The sequence below is a fragment of the Rhinolophus hipposideros genome (assembly GCF_964194185.1).
Source record: "Rhinolophus hipposideros genome assembly, chromosome: 10".
Taxonomy (NCBI): Eukaryota; Metazoa; Chordata; class Mammalia; order Chiroptera; family Rhinolophidae; genus Rhinolophus; species Rhinolophus hipposideros.
Genome location: NC_138056.1, coordinates 46,454,375 through 46,479,712, shown reverse-complemented (window position 1 = coordinate 46,479,712; position 25,338 = coordinate 46,454,375). Strand labels below are relative to the sequence as shown.

Here is a 25,338-nt window from a genome sequence, read left to right as displayed (position 1 = left end):
TGCCCTTTTACCCCTAAATACTTGTATGAATTTCCTAAAACACAAGAACATTTTCTTATAAAATCTCAGTACAATCCTCGAAATCAGAGCATTAATATTGATACTATCTAATCTACAGATTTTATTCAGATTTTACCAGTTGTCCCAGTAAATTTGTTTACAAGAAAAGAAAATTCTAGATCCCAAGTTGGATTCAGTTGTCATGTCTCTTTAGTCTCCTGTAATCTGTAACAGTTTCTCAGTCTTTCATAACCTTGACATTCTAATTGAGTACAAACTGGTTATTTATAAACTGTCCCTCGCTTTGGGTTTATCGAACGTTTCCTTATAATTCAGCTCAGATTATGTATTTCTGGCAAGAACACCCTCTGGTGTTTATTTTCAATAAATTCATTAGGTGGCCCTGTGCTATAAAAGTAGAGATATGAAATTTGTGTTTTAAGTCTCATCTCCCTGAACAGACTCAGAACTCCCTGAAGGCAGGGAGCACGTCTTTTCTTATCTCCAAGGTGGAAAGTGCAGGTGCTGGAATCAGACGACAAGGGTTAGTGTCTATCTTTATTACTTGCTACCGGTGGAACCTTGCTTTAATTTACTTTAAGTGTGTACAGTGAGGGAAGAGTTACTCTGAACTTCATAGGGCTGTGAGGATTAGAGCAGCTGATCCCAAATCAGGCAAGACTCATCAATGGATGATGAAACTAGTGAATAGAAGTTTGAGGAGTAACAGGACATTTACATAGACTCAGAGGCTCACTCCACAAGATACTTATTCATTACAAAAGGGAAAATAATAGTGGAGAAAGCTGGCACAGAGCACCTTAACAAGGTGATCAAAGTTAACGTCACCAGTTACACGATACGGCAGCATCATGTGCCTTCTGATACGATGCACTGAGAAGAACACAATTCATTTGCTCATTTCAGCCACTGCTTGTCCCTCTTACCCTTCTCTCACCAGTCAACCCAGCTATTTCCAAACTAGTGACATGACCCGAATTATTTGTTAAAAATACCACTCTGGCGGCAGAGGGAGAATGGTCTGGAAGAGAGGAGAATGGAATCTTGGATGCTAACATAGTTGTCACCAAGTCTGATGGGACTGATGCCTGCTCTGTGCCCAGCCTTCCTCTACAGGAATACCTACTGGATGAGCTCGTTCAAGAGACTGCCACGTCCCTAGGGTGCTTCTCTCAGCCCCCCAGCGCCGTCTCCTCTCCGATCTGTGCATCCCTCGGCTCCTCTTGTCATCAGTACCTCCCACTCAAGGTTCTTTCCATCACTCCTCTGTTGCCCCCTGGCTCCCTTTGTTGACCTCACCACCTAGCCCTCTCTGACATCCCCAGCTTCAGAGCAGGTAGAAGCCATGACTATGATGTGAGTTGGGGTTGGAATCAGGGAGTCAGGAGGATGAGGCATATCTGAGTCTGTCTGTGAGCAGCCAGTGGGCTCTGTGGCCCTGAACTCCCGTGAGAGGCAAACTATAGCTTGGCCTCTCTTCTCTTCCCTCCCCCACACCCATCCAATTCTTGCCCAGGGTCTCAGTATGCCTACCACTCCCCACTCCAGCCACCCTTTCAGTGAATACGCTGCCAGGTTCTTTATCAGACCTGTTCCCTGAGGGATACTGTGGGGACAGAGCCAGGAGTGCAGTTTCCAGGCTCTCACCCTCACGTGGAAAGGTGCTGGCTCAGGTAGTAAATGGCCATCAACTGTGATTGGATGGCCATCAACTGTGTTTAGTTGGCCGTCAGCTGTAACCAGTGAGCCATTGGCCACTAATATAACTGCCGTGGCTACGCTAGCAGTAAATGGGGGCTAGCAAGAAGATGGTGGCTGAGCTAGCAAGTGCAGATTGCAATTAGCACGGCGGATTGCAGCTAGCAAGTGAGGGAGGTTGGTTGGTTGGCAGAGAGGTGGATGGCAGGTAGCAGATCGTGTGGATCCTGTTTCCTGTGTCTCCAACCCAGCTGCCAGCGAGAATATAGTGGTGTGACTCCCCTATCCATGGCTCCGTGGGTGTTCCTTTTTGGCCTCACCATGTCCTGCTTTCTTTTGTGGGGAGCGGGAGCTGAGACCCCTCATGACACCCCACGTGACGGATAGGTAACAGTAGGGGTGCCTGGCCTACCTTTTCTCCCTGTAACCCTCCCCCACAGAGCCATTCAGCCCAGCCACCCACCTCCAAGCAAACCCAACTAGGTTTTGCCTCGGCCTCCCAGCCCTTTCCTGTAAATGCACTCACAGCCAGGAGGGGTGCCATATTAAATCAAGAATGATAGAAACCAGTGGCTATGATTATCCAGCTGAGATGCAGCTCAGGGAGCTGGTTGCTGCTGGCTGCAGGTGAGGGCTTCTGAAGCTAATTGCCTATGGCTTTTATTAAGATGGTTGCTCCCCACTCCTGTTCTCCTGGTGGCTTCTTCCAAGTGCTTCTCAGCTCAGTGCCCTCTGCTGCAGGCTGGGTCACCTGCCTATATTCTCCTATAGTGGAACCTTTTTAAAGCATGGCCTTGACCTTCATCCCTGTAGCCTTCCTCCCCATCTCCTCAAAAAGCCGGAAACAGTAGCCCACATAGGAACCTTTACCAATTGTCTTCTCCCATTCTCTGTCTTTCTCAAGAAGAATATATACAGACCAGGGATTTTCCTTCCCTAGGTTCTTCCATTGGCTAGCTTTTCACAAGCATGAGCTCATAGCTCATGCCTAAAATTGTCATTCATTCAACACTTTTTTTTTTCTAAAGTACAAAGTCTGTGCTAAGCATAGGAAAAGAGAATGAAGCAATAACCTTCTACCTGGTTTAATCCCCGTATCCTGTACATTTTTATCCAAAATTCTGATACCTTTTCAGAAGTTTTTCTGAATAGATATGTAGGGGCCCAGCTGGTGGAAAATCGGGATGTGCTCAGATTTAGGCCATAGGTTGAATCTTTCTTAGGACCATTTGGAAAGTTCCTGAGAAACCAGCCAGGTCATGGTGTAATCTTTCCACCACGTTTACCCCCATCCAAGTCAAGGACCCTTTGCCCTTGCCCAAGAAAATTAACAGGAGCTCTAAGACAACCTAAAAGCATGACACTGAAGAAGAATTACAGGAAATAGAAATGTTTCCCTGGAGGAGACTTACGGAGGCCAAAGCGATCATCCCCAAATCAACAAAGTGGCAAAAAAAGTCATGTTAGGCTTGGCCTGCAGCAGAGGAAAAAAATATGTTCTGTGAGGCCCCATAGATCAATGGATGGAAAGTACCTACAGGCGGAATTCTCTGCCACATGAGGAAAACTGACAGGCGGAGATAGGCCACAGTAGAGGCGTCCCCAGAACCCTCTTGGTGTTGGCACTGTGCCCTGCGGACCTCGGGTTCCTAGGGGCAGGGGCCTCAGAGGCCACCCCCAGCAGTGGGGAATCCAACTGGACTTGGCTCCTGGCTTCTGCGTAAGCCAGAGCAACTCTTTTTATCTGTGGAGCCCCGTGCAGATTAAATTAGTTAAGAGGGTTCCAATACAAAAACAAGGCACTGGGTTAGATAATCAGTTAGTAAAATGCAGCAAAGGAGAAAGGAAGTAGCATTTCTCAAAGGCCTCCCAAGGGCCAGGTACTGTGCTCTGCACCCAGGTCTCTCACATGCCACCTCTATATACACATTCAGTGTGTGCCAGACACTCTGCCAGCTGCTTTGTATACTTCATCTGACTTAATCCTCACCAGCATCCCACAAGGACCCTGCAAGGTGGGTATGAGTACTGGCCCCATGTTGGAGATGAGGAAACTAAAATTTAGGGAGGTGAATTAACTTTCCCAAGGTCAGCTAGCTAGTAGGTAGATGAGGTAGGGTTTGAATTCCGGTCTGTCTGGAGCAAAGCTTCTTTGTGTCTCATGACTTTCCCCACTAGGAGCCTAAAAAGGAGCCAAACTTCAGATGGGGACAACTGTAAGAATTAAATATGACACTGTGTATAATATGCTGAGTACAGTGCTTGGCACACAGCAACTGGTCCACAAACGGTAGTTACCTCATTTAGTTGGCAACATGTATTGACTGACTCCTTCCGTGAGGCAGGCCCTGTGCTAGGTGCTAGAGCTACAGAGATGAGTAAAACATAGTCTTTGTCACTAAGAACCTCATGGTCGAGAAAGGAGAGATAAACGGGCAGTTAAATGAGTGCTCCAGAGGTTCCGGACCAGGGGCAGGCCCGAAGCCTTACAACAGGCTTCTTAGACAATCTGGTACTGAAGCTGAGTTCATCGGGTACTTAGAGGTAGGTGGGAATGGAGGAGACTTTTGTGGTGAGAGAACAGTGTAAGCAAAAGGCCCAGAGGCAGGAATACCCATCACTGAGGGGAAGTGAGGAAATAGACCCAACAAACCCTCAGAGGCCAGCTTCCGTCGCTTCAGGCTCCTTCCGTCGCCTGACGGCAAGCCAGCCAGGCTCATAGCCAGGGCTATACCAGCCGATCTGTGTGCATCTCACCATCCGAGCCTTCCAGCCCAGTGGACCCAAGTGCTGAGGGGCTGGGTGGGCAGGGAAGAGGAGGAGGCAGATATATGACTGGAGTCATCAGAGCCAGGTGATGTATGTGGTGCCTGAGGGAGCTGCACAGTGACACTCTGGATTCCAACCGGCAAGCGTCTCTCCGCTGGGATCGGCGCCGAATTATTGCTCTATATGAAACCCCAGAACTGATGGGAGCTTTCAGTTACAGACTGATAGCAACAACCAAAATTGGATTGTTTGCTATTTATTTTTTTTAACTTCTGTCAAGGTCACTAGCGTAACAGGAAAACACTGCCCAAGCAGCAGGTATTTTTCATCCACTCTGCTTGCAAGAGCAATCTGCAGCCATGACTTTTGTGACAAGGCCTTACCTTGGCAGCTCGTTTCTAAAAAGCTGTCAGTGTTACAGGAGTCTTAGGGGAAAGGAGCCTCCTGAAGACTTCACTCCAAGACCTACTTCCTTCCCTTTTCCCCCAGCTTGTACGAGTGCTTTCTCACAAGTCCCATGCACTCACCGCCTCCTCCCTGGTCTCCAGATAGTCCCACAGTACTCCAGCTTCTTCAAGCCTCCCGTCTCCCAGAAAGCTCCCCCCAAAAATATTCCACATTTAATGTATCTTTCCTTCTCTGTATGCCTGCACCACCCGGTCTGGCTGTTCATTCCTCTTTATATCTGTCATCAGATTCATTTTTGCACACATTAACCAGATGCCTCCTCTGTGCCAGGACTTGTGCTAGGAATAGCAGTGATTAAAAAAAGTGCCTGCCCTCAGGGAACTCATGAGTGATTTAGAGTACAGAGTCACAAACATGCAACAAACTTGTTTTCAAGTAGTTTGGGTTTGGTTTGGTTCGGTTTTGGTGGGGGGTGGGTTAGTGATGGGTGTAGGGCTAAAAGCGGGCATGCATGCTTTGGAACCATGAAGAAAATAATGGTTGATTATGCCTGAAAAATGTTTGTGTCCTCACCTCCCCTGCCCAACTTTGAGCTCCCTGAGGGCAAGGCCAGGCTCTCCTCTCCTCCCTACAGCATGACCAAGCTCAGGAGCTTCTGCCTTTTCTGAAATGGACCAACACCAGGGTCAACACATGCCAGGCACTCAGCATCAACTACAACGTCCCAGGGGCAGAGTACAGTTTTTCTCTTTCTCCCCACCCCACCTTTCCATCCTGGCAGGCACGGGGCCAGGCACATAGCAATTGCTGAATAATTATGTTTAATTGAAATGCAGTTTCATTGAAGTGGAGGTATCCATAGCTCTGGTTTACAGGAGGATAAGTGGAAAGGGAAAAGAACCTGTATTTGTTAAGCACTTATTGCATGCCAGCCACGGTGGTAGCTACATTACATACACCATCATATGTAATACCTGATTAACAGATAAAACTGAGGTGAAGTAACTTGCTCCAGGTGATAAGCACATTTTGTAAGGGCTAGCGCTGGGATTCGAACCCAGGTCTCCTGTCAGACTTCAGAGTCAAGGATTGATTTACTGGCAATATTTATTTTACTAGCAGGGTGAGCCATGACCCCCTGGGCAGTGGCCACCTGCGGTAAGGAGAGGAGGTGAGGGCTAGGACGAGGGGACAGGGGAAGGACTGGGCCTCCAGTGGTTCTGAGCAGAGCTGTGCGTCCTGATCCCTGGAGAGCCGAACCGATGTGTTATGCCCTGAGTTGGGGATAGAAGAAAACTAGGATCCTGCTGGGCCCAGCACTCCTGAGCCCCCTTTCCTCTCCCCACAGTACCAGGAGAAGCAGCGGAAGCGTGAGGCTGAGGAGCGGCGCCGCTTTCCGCTGGAGCAGCGGCTGAAGGAGCACATCATTGGCCAGGAGGGTGCCATCGCCACCGTGGGTGCAGGTGAGTATGGAAGGAGCTAGCCAGCACCCAGAAGGGCAGGGTTGCCCTTGGTCTGCTGCAGTGAGGTGTACGTCCTGCTGTCACCGTCCTGTGGAGAGGTGGCTAATGACGTGACAACTTAACATTTGTTGAGTACTTTCTATGTGCTAAGCATTATGATAAGCTCTTTGCATGTGTTGTGTTATTTGATCCTTCCATCGGCCCTGGAAGCTTGGTACCATTAAATCCGCATTGTACAGATGAGGCAGCTGAGACACAGAGCACTTAAATCATTGTTGAGGGCTGCTTCCTATGCTTACAATTGAACCCTGACCTTCATCTGCTCCACTGCCCCCACGCCCCCCACTTTTCAGGTGAGGAAACAGACCCAGAGGGGAGTGGGAGCTTGTCTATCACTAGTTATGAAGCAGCTGAGTCAGGACCAGAACTTCTGTCTTCTGCTACTGGCTCAATTTTAGGGAAAACACCCTGAGCAAGTCTTGAATGCCTCCTTCTCCACCCCAGAAGCTCTTATGTCCCATACCCCAGGGGACCAGCCTGCCCGCTCGTGTAACCCCTGCTCTAACAGCCCTCCTGCCCATGCCGACCCCACTGAAGAGAAACAAGACCAGGATTCTGCTCAGGATGGTGGCCTCCCCACTGTTCTCCAATTCAGCAGCATGACTCCCTGAGGGTGACCTCAGACAGATGCGGCAAGAGCAGAGGCACATGCGCAGCTTAGACGGGGGTCCCGCGAGGCCGTGGTTCTCAAAGTGTGGTCTCTGGCCCAGCATCACCACCGTCCCCTCGGACCTTGTTAGACAGCAGGTCTCAGGCCTCTCCCCAGACCCGTGAAATCAGAAACGGGGGGTGGGGCCCAGCATCCGTGTTTTAACAGGCCCTGCCGGCGATTCTGATGTTCCGCTCACGTTCCATAACCCCTGCCTTGCGGTGTCTCGGTCAGTCCCCCACATGTTGCTTACCTCTGCTCTCCAGGCATCTGGTCCCATCAGATGCAGTCACCAGGTTCTGCTCACCGATAACGGAGACATCAGGCTGAAATTGTGGTGCCCCTCTGGGATATTCTGGGGTGGCACTGTCAGCCCTAGGAAACCAATTAGAGGAGTAATTGAAACATGAAGGTGGTCCCCCCCCCCCCGTGGCACACCAAGCCCAGCCTGATCCCCATCATCCTCACATACACCAGTGGGACTCAGGGTGGCAGTCGTGAGCCCCCATCAGGGGCCTGACCCTACCAACAGATCAAAGGAGCCCACTGAGCAGAACTGCCTCACTAGCTGGAGGTCGGAAGGCTGCCCGCAGGCACACACAGGAGCCAGGGAAAATGTTTTTGAATATGCGAGGCCCCACTACCTTGGCAGTATAAACCCCCACTTCTTTGCCAAAGCCATGTCTGCAGTGGAGGGAGGGGACACCCTGGGAGCTCTCGGGTTGGAGAAAGCAATAGGCCATGGGAAAGATAGATTACCTGGGCAGAGATCTAAGAAAGCGTCTCTTGCTAGAGTCTCCTGTCCATTTGGGCCAGAACTACAGCTGCCATCATAGTATTTTCCTTCTGCTTCTTACACAGCCCTTTCTCAGCAGGCCATCTGCTCCTCAGGCCTCCTTTCAAGCTTCTCAAGCCCATTCCATATGAAGCTCCCAGAAGTAGGAGTTGGGGGAGGGGGAGGAGGACATTGAGATGGAAAGAATTCGACCAGTGTGGGCTCAGATATTATAGCAGATCAGCACTGACCAGGTGTGTAACTCAGGCTGGTCACTCAGCTCTGAGCAACAGTGTTCTCTCCTGTGTTCTGGGGAGCTAGCTCTAGACTGACTATAAATAAAGCACATGCTCTTTGCAGTTTGTCACACAGCACGAAATAAACCCTAGGCCCTGTCCTTAAGAGGTTTACTGTCCAGGATTGGGCACTGTGCTCTTTAGGTCAGGCCCACGGCTGTTTCCTTCCAGCTGGGACTGATGCTGAGACCCAGCCCGGCTGGCCTCTTCCCCGGTCCTGCCGGCCTCTGCTGCCCCCCCACCTGCCTTTCCTTGCCGTTTGCCCAGAGCAGGAGTAGATGATTCAGCTCCCCACCTCCTAAGGGCTGTCAGAATGTCTGCCCTGATGCTTTCTTCTACCCAAAGCTCCATTCTGTTACCCAGACTCTGCCTCGGATTAGGAAGGCCCTACTTCTCATCCTGTGGACACTGCTCTGACTCCAGTGACCCAGAGAAGACAGACGCTACTGGGACCCAGGCTATGGGGTTGGTGCGTTATCTCCTCCTTTGGTAGCTGTGTGCCCGCCTTGCTAGAAACCCGTGGCTGGGCATCACACTGATAATGGTCAGATAATGTCCCGCTTCCCCCCTGAAGCACTCGCTGGGTCAGTCTGTGGTAGGCAAGCAGCAGCTAGCCTCCGGACCTCAAGACTGAAGCAGGTGCTGGAGGAGGAGGCAGGTCTAGAGTGTAGGCCAGCCCTCTCTGGGTCCCCTCGGCCAGTGTCACATGTGTGCTAGGGACTTGGCTGGGTGGAGCCTGGCACCCCAGGGGTACCATGAGGATGGGCAGCCAGAGAAGTGCCGCAGAATGAATTGATTTGATAAATGGCCATTTATTACCCTCTCGAATTGGCTGAAACCAATTTCGGTCACATCAACCCCTGGTAAGTGCTGGGATATTGATTTGTGCAAAGTAATACAGTGAATTTATCAGTGTGATCCCCAGCTGCAGGGCTTGTAGCAAGGCTGGCGCACAGTTACCACCTTACAAATAGAGGAGATAACGCACCAAACCCCACAGCCCAGCCCCCCTTTGCCTCTCTGGTCTACTAGGGTCACTGGAGCCAAAGCAGGGCCGACCAACACACAGCAAGCCAGAGCCCTGGCATTGAAAGTGAGGTTTTCCTTCCAGAATCCAGAGCTGTTCTTGGTCGTGGGGTGGAACCGGATGCCTCCCCTGTCAGGCAGACCTCCTGGGAGCTCAAAGTCTCTGTGCCTCACCATCCTCAGAAAGGCCAGTTCTCTGTTCAGCACATTCAGAGTTAGACTCCGCCCCCTCCCTCCAACCTGCTCACCTCCTGTGTTCCTGTCTCAGTCAAGGCACCAGCATTCACTGATCTAAATAGAAACGTAGTCGTTTTCTTGGCCCCTCCCTAGCCCCTACCCCCTCACAGCCCATCAGGTATCAGGTTCTATCATTCTACCTCTTAAATACATCTCAGACCTGGCCTTTCCCTTCTGTTCTTAATACCACTGCCCCAGCTCAGGACCCCGGCATCTCCCATCTAAATCACACAGTATCCTCCTCACTGGTCTTCCTGCCTCCTTTCCGTTCACTACTGTGTTTCCCTGAAAATAAGACCGGGTCTTATATTTATTTTTGCTCCAAAAGACACATTAGGGCTGATGTTCAGGGGATATCATCCTGAAAAATCTCGCTAGGGTTTATTTTCCAGTTAGGTCTTATTTTCGGGGAAACATGGTATAATCACTTTTTCTGCCCTGCTTGAGTGAGCTTTGTAAAAATTCACCTATTTAAAAATCCTTGAGTGGCCCTTGCTGCCCTAGCCCAGCACACAGTGCCAACCCCTGCTGCCCCCACTTTGCACTGCACCCACCAAGACACCACCAGCCACACCGACTGCACGTGCTGTGTGGATCTGCCTGCATCTGTTGATGCTGCCCCCTGCATGGAACTCCTTTTCTTCAGGCCCTTTCCCCACCCCAGCCCTGTCTGTCTGCCACATTCTGACTGACTTTTACGTAGCCTGACTCAGTTCAGGAGCAATGGATTGTAGACTTCTGAGGGCAGAGATCATGACTGAATTGCTTTTGTTTTACCAGTTCCTGGCACAGCACTATGTTCAAAGTAGATGCTTAGGGCAGTTTGTGATATGGCCCCTTGTCTATCTCTGTGACGTGCTCTGAGGAAAGAAGAGAAGTGTAAGCCTGCTCTCTAGTAGTTCACCAGCATACTGGGAATGTGCCAGTAGCGAAGTAGTTCAGTACAACACCCATACTCCCTGACCTTCGACCCTTTGGGTGGACAGGCCATTCCCCAGACCTGCTCTGAGAAGCCTCCTCTGGGCAGCAGATCACCCACACCCCTGGAAGCTTCCCTCTGACCCGGGACCTGGCCCCCACATCCATTGTACCGTCCCAGTTGACTCTGAAGCCATGAACTCCCTTGGGAAAGCTCTACCACATCAGCTGCTCTTCTGTGCCGGGATCGGGCTGAACTCAGAATCTCAGCGTCAGGCATATGGCACGCAGTGGGCGCACCCTCCTGTCTTATGCCTCCCTTCCTGCTCTGACTGATCCAACACTCATCTTCCCAAGCCCTGCACCTCTCTGGGCTTTCCCTTGGAGTCCCATTTCTGATCTGAGAAACATACCCAGGTCATCCTGAGTTGTGCAGTGGCAGTGATTGATTTAGAAACTGCTGTAGTTCCACCTCCCCACTCCTGTGCCCCTGCTGTTCTCGTTGCCTGGACTGCCCTGCTGAGACGCTCAAGACCCGGGACCTCCCCAAGAAGCCTTCCTTGGCCCTCCACCTGATGCAGGGCTCTTTCTCTAGGCTTCCTGTGGACACCTTTTGTCACTGCACTTACCACAGGGCATCAGTTTGTATGTCTTTCTCCCTCCAAAGGTCAGGAACTACCTCTCGTTCAGCTGTTTCCCCAGGGTTGGCTACACAGGTGTGTAAAATGTGGTTGAACTTCAGTGAACACACTCTGAAGCCCATTTTGCCACTCTTCCTCTCCTCAATACAGATTTCCTTTTTTTGGCATTTAGTATTATTTTATATTAATTTCACGTGTACAGCATAGTGGTTAGACATTTATATAAGCTCAACCAGTTTTCACCTCAGCCTCTTTCTGGAAGAATGTGACTCTTCCCTCAAGGTATGCCGACCTACAATGTGCTCGTGCGTGCAATGGGTGGGCTCAGCAAAAGCTATTCTTTGCATTTGTTTTTCTTTCCCCCCTTCTTCTGCCTCCCTGCCCCCCGCTCTGGTTCAGCCGTTGTTTCTCAGTCTAGTTGTGTAGGACACAGCTCCCTGGCCCACGCTGGTATTATGAGCCTTGCACTGCCCACAGCTGAGGCAGTCGGTCGCCGGTCGTAGGTCGGCGCTCACAATAGATCCCGGCAGCTCTCAGCCACTCACACTGGCTGCCGGCCACTCACGCTGGCCATCGGCTGCTCACGGTGCCCACAGCAGCACACAGCAGCCCCGTGGCAGCTCACGCCAACCTCTGGCTGCTCATGGCAGCCCAGCTCCAGGGAGAGCTGTTGTTCACAATCTTAGCTGTAGAGGGCGCAGCTCACTGGCCCATAAGGGAATCAAACCGGCGACTTTGGCGTTAGGAGCGCGGTGCTCCAACCACCTGAGCCACTTGCATTTTTAATATGTTAATCATTCAGTAGCAATAGTTTACCTTCAGAATTATTAATCTTTAAAGACTAAGAAGAGAGCTGTTCTCTGAGCATCCTCCAAATCCAAGGCCCCCATATCCACTCAGTCAGCAGGCACTTCATGAACACTTTCTGTGCTCCTTGAACCTACAGGCTGTAGACAAGAAATTGCTAATGGACATTTGGGTGACTCTCAACCATGAGAGTTCCCCTGAAGGACTGGTTCCCCTAGGAGATACCACAGGCTTGGAAAACACCTGTTCCAGGTTAGGTTAAAAAAATTTCCCACACTAGAACTTACCAGGAAGGATGAGGCAATCCGCCCAGACTGCCCCAAAACCTTGCGCTGACAGTGGCAGAGGCCTGGGCTGGAAAGAGAAGGTAGCTCTTTTCCCCTCGCTTAGGTTTTGCTCACGTTGGGTCTTCCTTTCTGGAATGTCTCATCAGACCCAGACTGCCTGGCGATCTTCCCCTCATCCTTCAGGCACAAACGTCAGTCAAGCACAAATGGCTGTTCCCACACTTTTCCCAGTGTTCCCATCCCATTTGGAACCCACAGTTTTCATAGCAGCATTCACCTAAAAGGCACAATCCTTATTTTAGACTTCTTTGTAGGTGCCCTAGCACCCAGCACAGAGGTTATTTGCTGAATAAGTTGATAAGCTCCCTAAAGAGGGGTTAAAAGAACGGAAGCCTTATTCACCCAAGGGTAGTGGTAACCACTAAGAGCCTTAACCACTTGGGTCCAGGCCTCGCTCTTCTTTGTAAAATGGGAGTTGAAGTATCTGTTCTTTCCCTCTTGTGATTCCGGAAAGACCAAGAATTAATTCATTTAGCCAGCAAGCATTATACCACTGTTGGGCTATTCCCAAGGGTCCCTCAGGAAATCGAACTCCTAGTTAGTACCTGCTCCCACGGAATACACAGATTGGGGCACACCCTCCCCCTTGGATATGAAGGCACAGGCAGATGAAACCCCTTACACTGCCCCTTTCTGAGCCTCAGTCTCCTCTTCTGTAAAATGGAGATAATACGTACTTCTCAGGATTATTATAAGGATGAAAGAGGTATCTGTAAAATACCAAAGCTAGTGGCTGCCACCAGTGCTGCTGCTGTGATTGCCATTATGTTTACTCTTACTGTTTCACTTCTTGCAACTTACAGAATGCTTTCATAGCCATTAATTCATTCACTCTTCATGGGGCTGACTCAGCATGTATCATGTTCCCATTTTATAGATGAAGAAACCGAAGATCTAACGAAATAAGTGTTTTACTCAAAGTCAATCAACTAGTAAAATGGCAGGACCGGGGCTCTAAACTAGATCCTGCAACTTACCCTCTCCACCTTACCAGCCCATAGACGAGCACGGACCAGAGAATAAAGACCCCGGGAGGACCGGGGCCCTTGTGGGGAGGTGGAGTTCATCAAAAAGAGTTGTGGGTGAGTTTTAAGATGGCCCCGTCATGGTCGACATGGCCAGGAGCAGGCGCTCTGGTAAGGGGAAGAGCCCAGCAAGAGGCGCTGGCATTGGCCCCACGTGTGGAGAGGCAGCCAAGCCTGCTTGGAGCTGCAGGGATGGAACCAGCCAGTGAAGGGGACGCTGGCAGCATCTCACGCGTAAGAGCAGACAGAGGTCAGGGGACGGGCTCCTGAGGCCCTATGTTGAGTGGCTGCTCGAGCCAGAAGTTTTCCAGGTGAGGCAAGAGTATGAGGAGGTGCTGTGACCAGGGTAAGTTGACCCTTTCCCTGAACTTCTGAAGCACTAGTTCAGGCTCAAGGGCCAGCCAAAGCTAGGGTAAATGAAGCCCAGGGTCTTCATTTATTTACCTGTGTAACCTTGAGCAGGTTACCTAACTTCTTTGTACATATTTCCTTGAGTGGGAATCAAGTTCCCTGCCTGCCTCGTAGGTTCATAATGAGACTCAAATGAAGTTATGTCTACAGAAGTTCTTTAGAGGCTGAAGAGCTAGCAGAGTAAGGTGCTGCCTCTGCTGGTCCACAGTGAGAGCCCCAGTACCTATGGCCACCTCCATCTGGGCCCATCCAGGTCTGTCTGGCCGAGCCTCTGCCCTGGCCTCACAGGACCCTCAAGTCTCCCAGCCTTGGGCCTCTCGACCAACTACACCCCCTGGGGCCCGCCTTCCCCAGTCCTTCCTCGCTGCTTCCATTTTTCATTCTGTCGGACTCCATCTGCTTGGCCATTTTTCTCTTCAGATATTATTAGAAATATCCAGAGTTGTAATTGTTTAATGGTTGGCATTTCGCCTGTTTCACAGGGGGCCCAGATCAAGCCCACCCCAGACTCCTGCTCTGGGTCTGGCAGAATTGCCCAGGGACAGCTGTGCAGTGGAGTCTGCCTGGCATTATAAAGAGCTCTCTCCTAGGTGCATTATTAGCAAAGAAGGGGGAAAGATGGCCCCAGGCATAATCCAATTCCACATTCTCCATGGTGTGTTGGAACTGCCTCACCCAGCAGTGTGCAGCTCTCAGTGGGCTGGGAAGCTTTCCTGAAAGAGAAGTCCAGGTCAGAACCTCAGGTCCATGACACCTGGGGACCCCTCCCCCAACCCAGGCCACCTGTCTAAGTGGTACCTAGGCACCTCTGCCTGTCCAGATACCCCATGAAGCCTGAACTCAGTTTATGCTCAGCTTCTTTCCAAACGAGGTTCTCAATTTAGTCAAATTTCGGAAGAATTTGACTCCTTTCAGATGATCCTGTCTCACCATCGCCCCAACAAACATCCAAACACAGTGTTCACAGAAGTCCAACCTTTGCTATTTTATGATGTCTCCACCTCCCCAAATACCCGTACCCCAGGGGTCTTTCTTTTTTTAATTAAAATGTATTGAGATGACAGTGGTTAGTTAGTAAGGTTACATAGGTTTCAAGTGTACAATTCTGTAACATCATGTCTATGTCCCACTGTGTGCTCCCCACCGAGTCACTTCTCCTTCCATCACCATATATTTGGGGTTCTTGTTTCTCGGGACACTGGGGACTCCCTCTCAGCCAGACTTGGACTCCTCCCCTTCATCCCCAGCCTTCAGATCCCTGTGAGGCCTGTGGGTTCTCTGTAGATCCCGGCTTTCCAGAGGACTGGGCCAGTTAGTTTAGAGATGCCTGGGACCTAGCCCAGGGGAGCAGTTGGACTGTGATTTCTCAGGCCCCTCTCAAAATTCTCAGGTAGCATCACCTAGGCAGGCACAATGGCGAGTCTGATGTTCATGAGGCTGCACAGTTTCCTTCTTTTTCTGCTGAGGCCAGAACTAGACAGTACTGAAGGTAGCCATGTTAGAGGTTAGGTGAGAAAGGCCACAGTGTGGACCTGAATTCCTAGGACAGGTTATTCCAGACCTTTGTCATCTGATCCACTCCCCCTGCTCGTGTTCATTCCCATCTCTCCAGTTCTGTCATGCTAGCCCCTTCTGCCTCTCCAATCCTGCCCAGCACACGTTCTGTCATTAGTCCCACTTCTTCCAAAAAGCCTTCCTTGGCCTCTGCAGCCTCTTCCTTGAAACCTAACCACATAGATCTTACCACATAGTGTAGAATTTAGGATCTTCACACTTCAAGACTGGCAGACACATCGCTAAGACCGCTATGTCTTTCTCTGTGGACTTGGTTTCTGGGCCTTGTCTTCTGAGCTTGATTCTCCTACTCTGCAGTTGGCCCTGTAATCTCTTCCCTTTGAATGCATCGCTTTGGGTTTTATACTTCCTCCTGAAGAGGAGAGGTCAGGTCTCGTTCCAGCAGCGCTGCGCCCCCAGGGAATCTGGTACAGATCTATCCTCCCCACATCCCTGCCCCCTCCGGCCCCCAGAGGCCGTGGTTAGTGGAGGCGCTAACCAAGCAGCTCACCATTCTGTGCCCTGAGCTCCACAGTACCCCTGACTGGTTTCCAGAAAGTGTACTTGACTGTATTTCCAGACAGCGGACCAGACTTTGGTTTCCCCAAATGGGAAAGAGTCCAGAGCTCACACCCCCAATCTCCAGGGGCCTGCCCTGGGCTTCTGCCTCTCCCATTTGCATAGGAGGCAGGCTCAGTCTCCCACCAGTGGTAAGTAGATGGGTAACCAGCCAAGAGCTAAAGTTCCTCTCGAATTCTCCCTCACCAACCCCCACCCCCTTCACCTCCATTCACCATCCACCCGCCTTTCAGTTTCCCTGGCAACACTGAGTGCTCATCCTGGAAAACTTTATCCGAAATCTGCTCCGGGCAGCTTTCCAAATCCATGCTAACCTGATTAGGTATCTCTAGGGGCCTTACCAGCTAATCAGATTAGGCAGCACTAATGGTAGTGAGGACTTTGAGTGGGCGCAGAGCAGTAAAACATATTGTATACTTAGTGATAATTATCCTGCCTTTTGTGTCATTGATTTATCTGCCTCCCTCCCCGTCCCCTGTCTTGTGTGTTTGGCCGTAGCGATCCGGAGGAAGGAGAATGGCTGGTACGATGAAGAACACCCTCTGGTCTTCCTCTTCTTGGGGTCATCTGGAATAGGTAACGGGAGCAGATCAGCTGGTGGGAAAGAAGAGCTGGGAGAGCCCCAGCGGCTGTGGGCCAGGATCAGGCCCCCCACCTCTAGTTCAACTCCAGCTCCCAGTACAATGCCTCCAAATTATAGAGCTAGCAAGGGAATCATCTGTCACATTAGGAACAGCTTAAGGTATGCTCCTTCCCCAGGAAGCTGGGGTATAGGGCCCAGTTCACATGGTAGCCGTGCCCCAGCCGCTCGTCTCCTGAGGCTGCCTTTTGGGTCCAATTAAACCACCTCCAGTGCCCAGCACATCGACGTTATTCGGTACAGCCTGGGATATAACCTGCTAGGAAGCAAAAGAAAGCCCCTTATGCCAGCACAGTGCTAGGTGCATAGCGAAACTGGTTGCAGTAAAATGAACTGGGTGTTTTTCTGGCAATGTGAGCTGGAATATCTGAGGCATTCTCAACCCCTCACTCTCTGCCCTCACAGACCCCCCCCTCCACCTCCTCTACCACACTCCCACCATTGTTTTGATAGGGAATTTCATGGTTTTTGTTGCCTTCTGTTCCCCTCTCAGCATTTCTGTGGACCTAGCTCTCCTTCAGGTAGGATCCAAAAAGGTTAGCATCACCTCCTGATGCTATAGAACTTGACTTCCTGTACTAGACAGTAATGTCCAAAGGCTTGGTGGTCATACCAAATGGCCCTTCAGAACCACCACTTTGGTGTTGTCATTCCCTCTTTATGTTACAAAGAAAGGCCTTGAAGCCAAGGAGAGGTGCCCTCCCTGCCTCCAATGGGTCTGTGGCTCCAGGCCTCGCTGGATGACAAGGTCATGGGTATCGAGAGAGATGCAGTGCAGTGAGCCAGGAAGTCAGGGTGCTCCTGGGAGAGGCAGGGTTGGTGCTGGGTTTCAGAGGACAAGTTGGCTCTGGATTATAAGAGTCAACCTCCCACTCTTAGGATGCTGCTAGAGAAAAAGCCTCAGTCCCCATCCAGAAAAATCAGGATGCAATTCAGACTTGGATTCTGGTCCCAGCTTCACCCTTCCCTCGGTGACTGTGGGAGAGTCACTGACCCCTTCCTAGCCTCAGCATTCCCATCCATAAAATACATTCTTTTCAGTGTCCATGCATTTCTAATATTCTTTCATTCCAGGAGAGTTAGTCTGGTCCTGACTCAATTCCTCTCGCTTTTCTCTTATTAGGAAAAACCGAGCTGGCCAAGCAGACAGCCAAGTATATGCACAAAGATGCCAAAAAGGTAAGGGCGGGCCATGGAGACCCCAAAATCCTAGCTCCCTGAATCTGGCAATAGCTGATCAAAAAGACACACTCTGGCCTGGGAAGTAGGCCTCATCTTTCGCCACCAATTGTTCCAGGAATTTGGGCAAGTTATCCAACCTCTTTGTACCTCGTTTCTTCATCTATAAAATAGGAAGGGTACTCTTTGCCCTTTCTGACTCATGGGGCACTTGGGAGAACCCAGTAAGATTCATCTGTACAATATTTTCTAGCAGCTGCTCTGTGCCAGGTATTATACTAGTTCCTGATAATACAGTGTTTGTTTAGATGCTCTCCCTGCCCTAAGAAACTTAGTCTGGAGAGGGAAACAGCTTTAGAAACATACTATTACTGTTCGGTGCCATCAAGGCCGTGCCAGAGGGATGGATTCTTGGGGCCTATAGGAGAAAACACATAAGAATAAGAAGATGCTTTATGGCTTCTCTCCATCCTACATGAACTTTTTTAACAGGATTTCTTATGATGTGGGGTAGTCACAGTCCCCTTTCCCCCATAACTCAGCCCTGGATTTTCCGTAGGAAAGAGCCGTCCTCATGCCCTATTTGTTCAGACTCTGGCTTTCCAAGGCCTGCTCAGTTTGACTTTCTACGCTGACAGGCAGTGCTTCCATACAGAGAGACATGTCAGAGAGAGCAGTCCTCGGAGACTCCAGAAACATTTCAACAAAAGCCAAACATTCTGCTTTCTACCAGCCTTACCAGCATGACGGCTAAGGTCCCCTGTCCACCACCAGGGTTTGCCATGACCCCAGATGCCCTTGCCTCATTTCTATGGAAAGCCTCCCGAGCTGAGGCAATGCGGAATTGCTCAGGACTGTGCCCGCTCGCCAAACTACCCCAGCAGCAGAGCCCTGGGCACCTCCTGTCCTGCTTCGAGACCAACTGCCCCTTTGCCACCTTCCTACCGGCAGCCACAGAAACGGGGTGGCTCCGGCTGTGTTGCTGAGCTGCATCCATCCTCCTGCTTAATAACTGGCTGAAGGCTCCTGGCTCTGCCAGGAGCTGTGCTTTGCCTCAACCAAACCCAGAGCAGACCCACTTGACAGGCAGGCAGGCAAGAAGCAGTGCATGACATGCTAATATGCTCTAACTGAAATAGCATTTTTTAAGACAATTCATCAGGTTGGCAGCGATTGAAACAATTAGCACTCTGGAAAGGGCCATAAACTAGCAAGACTATTATTAGGGAAGATGCAGTTACGGGCAGGAACCACCTGATTAGGGATGAAGAATTCTGAGTGTTTTAATTTTAATACTGTCAGAAAGGTTAATATTTAATTACAAATTATAATCTCCTTATCCAAGCTGTCTTAATATGTCTTCATACACAGTGGAAGTAAAAGGAAAGTATCTGCTGACTTGCTGGTGTAGAAAGGAGAGGGGGCTTATTAAAAGACTGATGATGCAAGTCATTTTTTACTTGGAGCGTCTGTTCAGTTGGGGGCACATTTGCACCAGTGCAGGGTGTCGTGATGGCATCTTTCACTATAAGCCTCAGTCCGAGGAAAAGGAAGTAACACCGTCACCCCTTGGAGGCAGTGGGCTGGGTGGCCCGTTGCTTGGCCCAGGCTCCAGTCCTTCCTGCTGGCCCCAGGCAGGTTACTGTACCCCTTGTCCATCCTCTCGCCCGTCCTGAAGCCTAGATTTCTCTTGGCTGAGCTGCCGGGGCGCTGTGAAGATGCATGCTAGCTAATGCCCCACGTACCCCTATGTGACCTTCATTACTTCCCCTAGCCCTTTCCTACTTCTTGGGTTAGAGCCTCTCCTCAGGCCCCTGGTGAAATTAGGAGAGGAAACAAGGGCCTGTGTTACGCAAGAAGAAACTACAGCGCGAAACAGGGCGGCAGCGTGCCCAGAATTGGGACTGGAAGCCACGCCCCCGGGCTGCCAGCCCGGGGCTCTTTCTGCCACCCTGTACCTCAGGTACAGAGTGACAGGACAGAGGAAAAACTAGAAGTACATCACTGAGGGAATTTCAGACCAGCAACCGAGCTAGAATCGGCCTGGATTTCAAACACAGCTAACTCCCTCCCAGGGTCTCGGCGCCCCATCCTGCCCAGCTCTTAGGAGAAGTGTAGTCAGTGAGTGTGCTCTCTCAGACGAAACTGTGTGCCAGTAGGATAGAAGCCTGGGAGACTGTGGGGAACCTTGGTCTGCGTGGAGAAACAGGGCACCTGTGAATGCCCTTATGACTCCCGAAATCTCTAAGTTCATGAAAAGAAGTGGGTACTCTGCCTGTGTTGATCACAAATCCCATTCTACCCAGTGTTCTCTTCGCCTGGGGTTATTCATGGTCAGGCCTCACCCTAGGGGGCCACTTCCTTGGAAATCACCCCTAGCTAGGCCCAGCAGTGGGGAGAGAGGCTACAAGTTATATCGTGAGTGGCTTTTTAGATGAAATGGGGAAATGTAAATAAATAGAAAGGTTTATTAGTTTATAAGAAAAGTAAACTAAAAGGGGCGTGTGCCTACACAGACTTGCAAAGCTGAGGGCACCATGGAGCTGTCCGGGTATTTGTTGTTCCCCTTCGTGTCATCAAGGTCCACGCTGGTTGTGACTTTGTCCATGGCTGCCTGCCCCACTCCGCGGGTGCTCCACGAGGACAGAGACCAAGGCTTGTTCACCATTGTAGCCCCAGTGCCCAGCACACCTAGGATGCCCTCAGGAAATGGGGAATGGGCGGGAGGAGCGTGGATGATGTGGTAATCAGACCAGTGGAAGCCTCCCTGTAAAGAGACACTCTGAGCAGATTTAGAAGGGCAAAGATGTGACCCGGTTTGTTAAGGTAGGGACTGGAATCATACAGGGAATGAGGGGACAGAAAAGGACATAGGAGCCTGGCAGAATATGTAACGAGAATGGGATAGATCTTTAGTTGGTGTGGTCTGAAAGCCTAGGGGATATTTAAGATGCCGTCCTCCTTACCCCTTCCTTATGCCTTCCTGCTTCCGATTGGACTCCTGCTTATTCCCACACAGGGCTTCATCAGGCTGGACATGTCTGAGTTCCAGGAGCGGCATGAGGTGAGTGAGTCCTCGGTGAAGCTTGGTTTGGAGGGCCTGTCAACAGGACTACCTGGGTATTTTGATGTAGCTTATGATTTGGGCTGGAGATAATTCCAGCAGCCTTGGGATTTGTCCTTTGGGGAAATAAGTGTATAGAGGGCCACTGATCTGTTTTGCATCACATTTGCTCTGAAGAATAAACATAGAAGATCTGTCTGCTCTCCCATCATGGTCGGATTCCTGCCAGCCCAGGAGACAGGCAGTCCTAACAGTGTATATGAAGCCATCTTCCTATGCATGCCCCATATTGGAAACTGAAACATGGAAAGGCCTTCCTAATATATTTCCTTGCTTCCCCCAGGTGGCCAAGTTTATCGGGTCCCCACCAGGCTACATCGGCCATGAGGAGGGTGGCCAGCTGACCAAGAAGCTGAAGCAATGCCCCAATGCCGTCGTGCTCTTTGATGAAGTGGACAAGGCCCATCCAGATGTGCTTACCATCATGCTGCAGCTGTTTGATGAGGTGAAAGTTAGCCTGGGCTGGAGTGGAGGTGGAGATACCTGGAGGTATGGGGGGCTGTGAACAGTGGGAACCAAGGACCCAGAGGCCTGTCTGATCATTCCTCAACTTTCTGCTCCCCCGTGTGTGCATTCGGGTACTTAGAAGATGTGCCCCCTTTCTGGACCAGGGCCCAGACTGGGCACTCAAGGGAAGACCCGTACTGCCCACAAGTTGAAAATGTCATCACTGCCCAGGCTGCGTTCCAGAGAGACAGAGTGGGGCAGAGGTGCCAGGGTAGAGAGAGACCTGAACTTTTAGTTCCAGCTCTGCTTCATCTCTGGGCATCGGGGACCTCATGTGACAAACAAGGAGGCTACATCCCAGAACCTTTGTGGCTCATAGAGCCCTTTTCTTCTGAGGAGCTCCAGGCTCATCACAAACAAGACAGGCTACTCCACTGGTGATGTGAGTTCTACATAAGGAGAAGAAGCCTCATTTATTCAGCACATTCTGTGTTCTAGGCTTGTGCTAAAGACTTTACAGATGTAATGGCTAATCACAATAACCAGGCATGGTAGAAATGATCTCATCTTTTACAGATGAAGAAACTGAGGTTCAGAGACGTTATAAATGTCTTGCCCAAGGCCACAGAGCTACTCTGTGGTGGAGTCAAGACTGGGCTGCAAATACATCTGATCCCAGAGCCCCAATTCTGCCCTCTGTACCGCTCCTTCCCTTGAGCTGAGGAGAGAGAGCTTATGGTTATGGAGGGGTTGACCTCTGCTCTTTCCAGGGGCCTGCAGAACCGGGATGAGTCTTCTCTTGTACTCCCACACGGGGGCTACTTTAGCCAGCACATGCCAGATGGAGTCCAGCCTACCTGTCCACTTAGCCCTTCCAGCCCCAGGAAAATAGGAAGGGGTTTTGCTTCCCATGTCACAAGTGCAGTAGATGAGGTACAGGACCAAATAGCACACCAGGTACCAAACCAGGAAGACCCAAAACCAAATGACCCCATAGCTGCCCACCACCTTCCCCACCTGTCCCAGCATCCTTGCCCCTGCCCCAGATTTGTTGTTGTCTTCCTAGCCCCTTAGCTACTCCCTGTCCCCAGGCCCCCTGCTGAGGAATGAAGGCCAGTCCTTCAAAAGTCACGTATTCAGTTACTCACATCTGTGTTCTGAGACCTGCTCTGTGCCAGCCCCATGATGGGATTCAGGTACACAGCTACGCATCAGACCGAAACCTGCCCTTGGAGCTCCCTGCCTAGTAGACAGGTAGAAAGGAGACATGGTGATAGTTGACATTTTTGCACTTTATATGCCAGGCACCATTCTAAAAAGTTTTCATGTATCAAGTCATTTAATCCTCCCAGCAACCTGTGATAGTGATTATTACTACCTCCATATAACAAATGTGGAAACTGAAGTACAGTGAGTAATTAATTCACCCTTGATTATACAACTGGTTGGAACCTAGGCGGTCCAGTTCCAGAGCCTGCAGCTTAAGTAATAACTATTGTGCAGCTAGAGTCAAAAGAGAGAGGCACATCTGCAGTGAAGCATTCTCAGGAAGGGAGAGTCCAGCAGCCTTTTTGGCCTCTGACGTCCCTGGAGAGGTACCTCTGATGGCCTGCTTAGCCCAGGAGGAGGGAAGGCCACTGCTGACTGCAATACCACTGGGCCCACCTGGAAGGTGTTTACCACCCCCACCGGGAAGCCCTGTCTATCCCTCCCCTGCAGCTGGCACTCCACGGCTGCCTTCGGGAGTTGACAGTAATTCTGTCCTGCCTGCTCTAGCTTCTGATGCTAATGTCCTTGGTTCCATTGACCAAAGCTGCCCTCCTGGTTTACTTAGCCAGATTTATGCATGTATGCTCCTTGAGGACAGGGACCTTGTCTTACTCTAGCCATTCCCATTCCCACTTCTCAGGAGAAATGCTCTGCTGACTAACTTAATTCAGCACACCTTCCATGGATGAATAAGTGTTTGCCAGGTGAACAGAGAGGAGAAGGGCCTGCCGCAGACACCTAATGTGCAGAGAAGCACAGGGGCATGAGGCAGCCAGGTGCAGTCAAGGAACTGCAGCTGTTCAGTGCGGCTCGACTGCAGAGGGAAGTGAACAGAGTGGTGGAGATGAGGTGGGTAAGGTAGACGGGGCATTTTACCTGGCCCCAGTTAAGGCAAAGGAACCTAGATTTATTTGGTGGATCATAAGGAGTCTTTAAAGAGTTTAAGCAAGAGAGAAACATGGTCAGGTTTTCACTTTATAAAGATCCTGTAGGCAGTGGTGAGAGAACGGAAGGAAGAAGAGGGCAGCGAGAACACCATGGAAGGCTCCAGGCTAGAACTGGGGAGGCCTGCTCTATAGCTGGGCCATGGGGTGAGAACTTCCAGGAAGTTGTGCAGGGCTCAGTGAATGGGAGGACAGAGGGACGGGCCGAGGGTTTCTGGCCTGGGTGACTGCATGGCTGCTGCTGCCATCAGCTGAGGCAGAGAGCACAGGAGGATGAGCAGCAGATTGGCGAGGAAGGTGAGCTGAGGTTTGGAATTGTTAACAGGTGATGCCTGAGGGACAGCCCAATGGAGATGTCCAAGAGGCCATTCATCAATTGGAGAGGTCTGGAGTGTAGCAGAGGTCTGTACTGGAAGTAGAAATCCGGGAATGCCCCAGCACAGAGATGACGGGAGCCATAGGAAGCGATGAGATCTCGCGACTAGAGAGAGTATAATGTGCAGAGAAGAGGGGGCTGACACAGAGTCTTGTGACCTATCCGGAAAGAGTCGGGGGAGTTGGCCAAGCAAGAGACTGGTTCAGTGTGGGGCGGAGGGGGCACACACAGAACAGCCCCTGCCTCAGTGGTCAGGAGTGAGTCGGGGAGACAGGCAGCAAAAAGCAGCTCGGCCCACTGTGGTGAGCGCCGTGCTGGGTGAGGTAGCAAGTGCTGGGAATTGTAAGGGCACCTAATCCAGTCTGGGGGCATGAGGGAAGCCCCCCATTCCCACCCAGCTCGTTCTCCCAAGCATGGGCCCAGAAAAGCAAGAGCCCTAGATGCGCTCACCAAAGCACTAAGCAGGACTAATACTGGTCACTTCCCAGGGACCCAGAGCTTACAGCACACGGCCGAAGTCCCAGGAAGCAGCGGGCCCCAGGGAGCGCATCCTCTGCTCCTCCCTTCAAGGATAGAAGCAGTGGGAAAACAGCCCCTAGAGCCCTGGGGTGAGCAGTTGCACACACCCTCCCCCCCTAGGATGTGTGCACTCCAGTCATTGCTGGGATGTGGGACAGTGACAGCTCCCTCTTTGGGAAACATCTTTATTGCCACGGACTCTGAGGACAGGAGACATGAAGTCACCCTTGGGTCAGGCATACACTGCACCTGCTCCCCTCACCCGCCGGGGACCGTCCTCAGGCCCAGTTATGAGCAGAGCTTGGATCTCTCGGAATGAAATTGCCGCTGATTATTGCTCTGGCCAGTATAGCAGCGCGTGCACTCAGTCCTCAGGGGTGAGCTCTGTGAACATACCGTGTCATATGCACGTGCCTGGGCAAGCCACACTCACGCAGACCTGGTCCCCACTAAGGAGCAGATTCTGTCATATTGTCACGCGTAAGCAGAAGGCTAATGGCAAAAGCTCAAGAACATCCATTTGTGCCCTTGCCTTCCCCTTGTCCCACCCCAAGGCAGGGACGGAGAGTGACTGGGAGCTGGATCACGAGGCCCCAGTGAATAGACCTCCTTGGAAGTAACACTTTCTGAGAAGCCTGTGCCTAGGGCCAGTGTAAAGTAAGGCTGAAAAGTACCAGATACCATGCCCAGCACACAATAGGTGCTTAGATAATGTGCATTTCTTCCCTAGTTGCTTCTGAGGGCCAGGGTTGGTCTGCCATTGCAGTGGCTTTGGAAGCAAGGACTGACCATGAGTCAGGTCACACCAACAGGGAAAGGGAAACGCTTGAGGAGGATTGGTTACCGGTTGAGCCTGGGGCAGGCAGGAATTGACAGGCTGATGTCAGTGACCTATTCCCCAGAACCGTGTTCTCCAGCCTGGCAGGACCTGTGCTTTGTCTGCACCCAGAGGAAATCCCAGGCAGGTCTCCGTCTTCCCACACCTGTCCCAGTTGCTTCTCTCCAGTGAGGATCAAAGGATGCAAATTAAATTTTGCAGAATTCTGAGAAAAAAAATTTTATTAAATTTATTGCAGTGACATTGGTTAGTAAAATTATATAGGTTTCAAGTGTACAATTCTATAATATGTCATCTATATATTGCATTGTGTGTTCA

General features: G+C 50.8%; 1 protein-coding gene across 2 annotated transcripts in view; it reads left to right on the top strand.

The window, feature by feature from the left end:
- The window catches only part of CLPB (ClpB family mitochondrial disaggregase), a 136,992-nt gene that overhangs the window by 103,551 nt on the left and 8,103 nt on the right, over positions 1-25,338 (top strand). For both annotated transcript variants that reach the window (XM_081062572.1, XM_081062571.1), the window contains exons 7-11: positions 6,245-6,359; positions 16,183-16,260; positions 17,448-17,503; positions 20,523-20,567; positions 20,911-21,072. In XM_081062572.1, coding sequence (XP_080918698.1) covers positions 6,245-6,359; positions 16,183-16,260; positions 17,448-17,503; positions 20,523-20,567; positions 20,911-21,072 — 456 coding nt within the window. The remainder of the gene's footprint in view (positions 1-6,244; positions 6,360-16,182; positions 16,261-17,447; positions 17,504-20,522; positions 20,568-20,910; positions 21,073-25,338) is intronic.